The sequence below is a fragment of the Lactuca saligna genome, chromosome 6 (genome assembly GCF_052625555.1).
Source record: "Lactuca saligna cultivar CGN05327 chromosome 6, ASM5262555v1, whole genome shotgun sequence".
In the NCBI taxonomy this organism is placed as follows: Eukaryota; Viridiplantae; Streptophyta; class Magnoliopsida; order Asterales; family Asteraceae; genus Lactuca; species Lactuca saligna.
The window spans coordinates 142,967,050-142,974,244 of record NC_136422.1 but is presented as its reverse complement, the minus strand read 5'-3'; the positions used below and the strand labels follow the sequence as shown (position 1 = coordinate 142,974,244).

The 7,195-nt window shown below is 32.5% G+C and overlaps 1 protein-coding gene across 1 annotated transcript; it reads right to left on the bottom strand.

Moving 5' to 3' along the window:
• Positions 1-822: 822 nt before the first annotated feature.
• LOC145000550 (putative LRR receptor-like serine/threonine-protein kinase At1g63430) lies at positions 823-6,496 on the bottom strand. The gene is made up of 13 exons (XM_078959789.1): positions 5,927-6,496; positions 5,626-5,758; positions 5,315-5,386; positions 4,886-5,029; positions 4,657-4,806; positions 4,229-4,345; positions 4,072-4,136; positions 3,496-3,750; positions 2,940-3,145; positions 2,667-2,799; positions 2,430-2,587; positions 1,406-1,621; positions 823-1,279 (listed from the first exon to the last, which is right to left on the bottom strand). The coding sequence occupies exons 1-13, from the start codon at positions 6,009-6,011 to the stop codon at positions 1,034-1,036; spliced, it is 1,980 nt and encodes a 659-aa protein (XP_078815915.1). The 5' UTR covers positions 6,012-6,496; the 3' UTR covers positions 823-1,033.
• Between the last annotated feature and the right edge of the window lie 699 nt (positions 6,497-7,195).

Sequence of the window (7,195 nt, the reverse complement as noted above, 5' to 3'; positions counted from 1 at the left end):
GGAATATCAAGATCGTGTAATGTGAATACGAAATCTTTTCACACGGTGAATGACATAGTGACTTTCTTTCTCAGTGGGGATCATGCCCAAAAAGGAGAAAGCTACTCTTAGCAATCTACTATGGAACATTATGAAGTATTTGGAAATCAAGGAATGAAAGAGTCTTCAAGAAACATCGGCTACCACCAGATAAAATCAATGATATCAGTAACCTTTCTTTGGGTAAAGAACAGGAGAAAAAAATGAAAGGTTGAATTAGGCAACATGGTCTCAACACCCACTAACTTTTTATGCTTCCTCTTTACTGTTGGTTTCTTATATGTCACCAACTGCGGTTTGTTTGTTTTTCTCCTGTTTATTAATATATGAAAAATTAAATATCCTTTTATTTTTTGTTCTTACCAATCTTCCTACCCATTTAAATGATAACATATATCACATTAATATACTAAAATATCATTAAATGAACATTAAATATTACACATATCATAATTTAATTGGATAGGGGGATTTGTAAGAAAAAAAATAAGATGATATTTAATTTCTCTTAATATATATTTTATTGGCCTTGCCTGTTCAAAAAAGAAAAAAAGGATTCAATTTGACTCACTACCAACTATATTCACACTTGTGTTTTACTACCCGTGAAGGGATCATATATGCTCTTTATACTTTTATCGGCATGATTCATGACATCAATAAAGACCAGGAATAAAACATACCACTTTCATTTATTTTCTTCATAAAATAATAACTACCTTTTAACAATTAACGATTTCAAGATTTCAATATGAATTAAAATAAAGAATAACCAACAAAAGCTTCATAAACTCCTCATCCATCTCAGAACTTCAAAACTAAAAACTGTTATACAACAAAGACAAGAAGTTTTGTCAAACTCACTCTATACTCTTACATTAACACCAAAATTTACATAAAACTCATCAAACAACAATCTTCAATCTCATATTAACAACATCACATACGTATACATCTTTAATTTACATTTTGTTAGGTTTTATTGTAACTCGGATCATGAAGAAAGTGCCAGCTCAGCCCAAGCTAAAGAAGATGCCTTGAGCTCTGAAGAAACCGAAGTGTCGATTTTGCTTTCCAAGATTGCACACAAATCTTGCATTGAGACTTGATCTCGAGGCCTTAAATGAATGCAAATTGAAACCACTTCACATATCACCTTTAAATCTTCATCTCTGAAATGTTTCAGAGCAGGATCAACAACAGAAGCCATTTCTTCTGGTCTTTCAAGATAATCTTTAGCCTGTAAACCAAATTACAAGATTACCCATTAAATGTTTAATATTCTATCATCTTATCATGTTTTAGTTCAAGAAATATGTACAACATTGTATGCACAAAGTACAAAGTTTCAAGTAAGAGTTGTTACCCAATCTACTAAGCATCCTTTATCCTTGCAAAGTGGTGGGCGCCCACTGATTATTTCCAACAAAAGAACACCAAAAGCATAAATGTTGCCTTGGATATCTAATTGTCTTCCTTCCAAAGAACTTGGAAGAACACAAATAGCACCCTCATTGCTAATACAACGTGAGTTATTTTCTGATCTTGTAAGAATCGATTTCCAGCTTTCAAAATCAACAAGCTACAAAAACAAGAGATACACAAGTCAAGATTGACTTCTTAAAATCCTTTTGGCTTCGTTTGTTACACAGGACATGACAGAAAAACATAAGACCCTTTGAAGATTGAAACTTTAAGATGCTAGAGAAACGACCCCTTAATAAAGAATCATATCATATATCAAGATTTTTTTTTTAAATGGCACTTTATGATACTGTAAAAAAACATAAGACCCTTTGAAGATTGAAACTTAATGATACTAGAAATACCAATCACTTTATAAAGAATCACATTGTATATCAAGATTTATAAAAATGGCACTTTATAGAACTAGAAAAACATAAGAGCCCTTACAGATTGAAACTTTTAAGATACTAGAAGAATTGACCCCTCAACAAAGAATCACATTGTATATCAAGATTTGTAAAAAATCGAACTTTATGATAATATAAAAACATAAGACCCCTTAAAGATTGAAACTTTATGATACTAGAAAAGACCTACCTCTTGATAGAGAATCACATCATATATCAAGATTTATAAAAAAATGGCACTTTATGATACTAAAAACATAAGACCCTCTAAAGATTGAAACTTTATGATACTAGAAAAACGACCCCTTAAAAAAGAAACACATCATGTATCAAGATTCATCAAAAAGGGCACTTTTATGATACCAGAAAAACACTATACCCCTGAAAGGTTAAAACTTTATGAAACTGAAACACCAACCTGTTAATAAAGATTCACATCGTATATCAAAAGTTATTAAAAAAAAATGGCACTTTATGATACATAAGACCAAACCCCGCAAGAGATTTAGTGTATACCTTAGGTGAAAAATCTTCTGTAAGATATACTGCACTAGAATTTAACTCGGATATAGTAAATGGTGGTTCAATTTCTGTGTGAAGATACTTTAGACCTTTTGCAATGCCTATAACAATCTTCATTCTTCTAGTCCAGCTTAGTTGACACCCTTCTTCATCTAAAGTAAATAACAGCACAATGCTTTACCTAATGAGATAATATTGCCCCAAGGAGAGAGGAGGAAGGGGGGGACTTACAATGAAGGTGCTCATATAACGTCCCATTTGATGCATATTCAAAGACTAACATTCTTGTAAATGGAGTGCTTTCTATACAATAGCCCAACAGTTTCCCTGTGTTGTCATGATTTAGCCTTGCTAAATCCGCCACCTGAATAATTTCCAAGAATTTAACCAAAACAGAATATTGATAGCTTTCATGATCATATCTAATACATTAATCATTTATGACTTTGACAAAACAGGCAACAAACTATAAAGGATTTTTGGTTCTTGTTATTTGCTTTATACCTCTTTCTGATAATAGAGCTCAAGATAGCCAGTCCAATGCTCTTCTTTGATGCAAAGTGATATCACTGCAATTTCGGGCCCACCTTTCATGGTCCCTTTGTAAACCAAACTATCTGATGAGGAACCGATAATGTTGCTAAAATCTTCACATGCTACTTCAAGTTCATGTCGATTGTATCTCATCACATCTTTCAACACATTCGGATCTACATATAATCATCAAACAAGCATGAATTCAAACATCTTTTTTGCTTTTAATCTTTTTGGGTAACAAACTACTTCTTTTTTACAAAACACCATTGTTCTAAGAAAACACCAAATAGGTTACTAACTATTTGTTTTTGTTTAAAACAATGGTATTTTGTCAACACAAAGTTCCAAGTTGGCATTAACCCAATCTTTTTTCATCAAAGCCCCATTTTGTTATACAGAACAGGACAAGACAAGACAAGATATGACATGACATGACAGGTTGTACTATGTTTGGCATGTACTGGATTTAGACTTGGACTGAAACTGATGTCAATGGAGCAAAAGATGTAAATACCCTCCTCACCTGTATACATTGCCAAATGGTCTCTATCACTTCTTGATTTCTTCCAAGGGATGCTAATTGAAGGTTTGTGTTTGCATCTGTGAATAGTTGTAAAAATTGCAACAAGAAAGAGCAAACCAACGGTTACTCCAGTTGATACTTCTAGAGCTAGAAGCCACACTGGTCTTGAAGTAGAAGTTTGTTGGTTGCTTTCATCTGGAGTAGGATGGCGCTTCATCTCTCCAGTATTACGAGTTTGAGCTTGAGGAGGAGAACCTAAATGGGTGATTTTAATTAGATGCAGGAAATAGCAACATACTTTTAATGATTTGCTTATTATAGCATTCGACTTTCATGTCTTCATTGATGTGCTTATTATACCCAATTATAGCAGTGTCATCCAGATGTAATTGGGTAGATTTTTAGTAATAAAAAATCGAAAGTAACATGTTAAAATTGAGTAGATTTTCCAAAGTATAATGTGTTGATAAGAAAAGATTTCAAAGTACAATGCTACAATAGAAGGACTTGAAAGTAGGATGTTGTATATACACAAATAAATGAAATTAGGATGCTTTTTCTTGTATAAAACTGTACCACATTGTTCAGAAGTTCGTTGCTTGATATCTTTAATGGGTAGGCAATTCCCTTGAAAGCTTGTCCTACAAGAATAAGAAAAGAAAATGAGAGAGAGAGAGAGAGAGAGAGAGAGAGTATGCAATGATGTACACAAAAAAGGATGACATATATATACCTAGGAAGGTACCCCAAGCACTTAGGTATGCTCCCAATAAGAAAATTGTATGAGAAATCTGCAACTTTTAAGGAATTCGAACGACAAAAACCTAATCTTGTCACATTTGAAGCAAACCTGAACCAAAATAATCATCAAATCAAGTGTGCATAGTTAATGAGGACATGACTTAATCGTGTAAGGTATATATGGGTGTTTCTTTTTGACTTAATGCAAAAAGAATGACTGAATATAGAAAGTCAGGAGAAATGAGGCTTTCCCCATTAAGTCATAACTTTATACAAATTCGTCATCATCTACTTTTTCATTCCTTTTCACCAAGTGGGCCATCATTTTCCCATATATCTTTTAAACATCATTTACCCAAAAAGCACTTAATGGAGAATTAAAAAAAAAAAAGAAACAAGGATGACTTGATCTACACTTACATTCCTTGGGTGTTTGAAACAATGCTTGAAGAATTGCCACCTGGAACAGATCCTCTCAACTTATTTCTGTCCAACCGAAGTTCTTGAAGGTACTTAAGATTCCCAAGCTCTGAAGGCAGTTGACCAGTCAACCCATTTGACTGCAGGTTTCTGAACCAATACAAATTTGTATAAAAAAACTGAACAAAAAGGCCTCTAAATTCAACCACATCATTGAAAGTAGGCTTACATTTTTACAATGTTAACCAAATTCCCAATCTCATGAGGAATTGGTCCAGATATCTGGTTCATCCCCAAATCCAAAATTTTCAGGTTCTTTAGGGATCCAATTTCTTTGGGTATTGAACCAATCAGTTTGTTGCCATGTAAAATCCTACAAATATAACCATATCATGATAAATTTCTGGTTTTATTATGGTGTGTTACAGAAGGAAAAAGAAAAACCATAATATTTTGGGCAGTTTTGTGGTTTAACAACTAATAATTCATTTTGAAATGTTATATCAGGTTTCATTAGTAATGTCTTAACCTCTTTATGGTTTGATTAAAAAGATTTAGTATAAGTGGTTAAACAACAAAATTGCCCACAAAATATTGGTTAATTTTCCCTTCTTATTACACTCTTGAAGGTAAAATAAGATGTTGAAAGTGAACATACAGTTCTTGTAAGGCTGAAAGCTGAAAAAGTTCCCGAGCAATAAACCCCTTTATAGATGAGCCAGAAATGTTCCTGTAGAAAGATATTTTACAGCAGTTTCTTGATGTTATTGATGTAGGTGATAATAGTTCCAAAAATTGTCAGTATCAGAGAGTCAAACAATTTCATAAATTAAGTCAACCTTCAATTTTGTTCATGGGAAATGAGTGTCAAATGAGATTACCAATTCTTGTTTACATTCGCAAAAGAGTTATTTGAGGTGGAGTCAAAATGTGAAATAATACAGAAAAAAGTCAAAGAAAATTCCTTACAGCTTTGTGACTTGATTTCCGGAACAAGAAACACCGACCCAGTTACAAGGATCTGAATCTAGAACATTCCAGCTTGATAAAACCAATAATGGGTCATCAAATATGGCTTCTTTAAACATTGCGAGAGCATGAACTGCAAAATTCAAGAAATATTACAAACCCTAATCGAATTTCTGACTACATTGCTAAGATTATCATCATTCGGGATCATAAAGGTTTAAAAGATCGTGTTTTTAGTGATTCCAGAGTTGAATTTGTTCAAGATCTATGCGAAACTACAAATTAAATGAGATATGTGTACCTTCAATTGGTTGACCAGCATCGGTAGTAGCTAGAAACAGTCCGAAAGTAATCAAAAAAAGTTTTAATGGAATCGATCGTTTCATCTTAATCTCTCTATCACTTGCAAATTTCTCTCTCTAGAACACTATGAACTCGTCAAAGCAGGAGTGTCCGAGAAATTACATGAAAACCCATGAAATAACAAGATTCGGGAACAGGATGGAAAGAGAAAATCAAGATTGTGGAGAACAGCGGTCGATAAAGAATCTTTTTCAAGTAAGCAGACTCAAAGGGTTTCAAATCTCTGAATCGTTTGGCGAATCCGGAAAGGAAATCGGTAGAAAAATCTTAGTAGGTGAAGCTATAAAGATTGAAGCAAACCCCAGCTTAGTAAACTTGGATTCAAAGACAGGTTTGGTGGCAGACTGGCAGCACTGCTTCAAGAAATATACTACTTTTTTTTTACTTTTTTATGAAAAAGAAAGATCAAAGAATCACATAGTAGCGAAAATGATAAACATGGAAATGCAAAAGAAGGAATTTTGTAAAGTGGGAATGTTTTAGTGCTGTTTAATTGAAGGGAAAAGTGGTTTAAAGTTGTCAATTTCGGTGGAAATCTTTTTATTTTTAAGAGAAAAAATTTGGGGTTTGGAGTGCCGTAGCAGGTTTTTAACCCTGGTTAATCATTGCTCCTAAAATAATTATTTAATTATTTAATCATTAATAAATATTAAAATAATACGTAACTTTTATATTTTAAATGCTAAACATAACAAAAGTAATATTATAACATATATTGCTTCAATATACAATTTGGGGAAAATTCAACCACATAGATTTAGTATCAAATTATTCAAAATCCCCCCTTATTAAGGATTTCATCATTGCTACAGAGCTTGAACTTGTGATTTATGAAGTATTCAATGATTACTTTATCAAATAGTCAAAGGGTAGGTTTAATACATTCACATTCACGATTTTTCAATATAATTTCTTCTACCTTATTGATTTCACCAACAAAGTTACAAAAAAGTATCTTGTCGGAATTTTATGGTTTTGATGATCGTCTGATTTTAGATATTTTGTGTTTTTTTTTTTTTTTAATTATGATTTTGATCCATATCCTATCTAAAATGATCAAGATGTCATTCACTAATATTTTTTTTTAATTATTTTCTTACTATTTTAATTAAAAAAAAAAACAAAAAAAGAAATATCTCACCCCACCTTCCACTAACCCACCCATCCTCTTTCTTTCTTCCCTATTTTCGATCAACATCTCTTTATC

Excerpts from the sequence above, each read along its gene's own strand:
- LOC145000550 (XM_078959789.1), bottom strand. The coding sequence starts at position 6,011 with ATGAAACGATCGATTCCATTAAAACTTTTTTTGATTACTTTCGGACTG. Across the intron at positions 5,030-5,314 it reads CTTTCAGCCTTACAAGAACT|GATTTTACATGGCAACAAAC; the intron begins GTATGTTCACTT and ends TTATATTTGTAG. Across the intron at positions 3,146-3,495 it reads CCATTTGGCAATGTATACAG|ATCCGAATGTGTTGAAAGAT; the intron begins GTGAGGAGGGTA and ends GATTATATGTAG.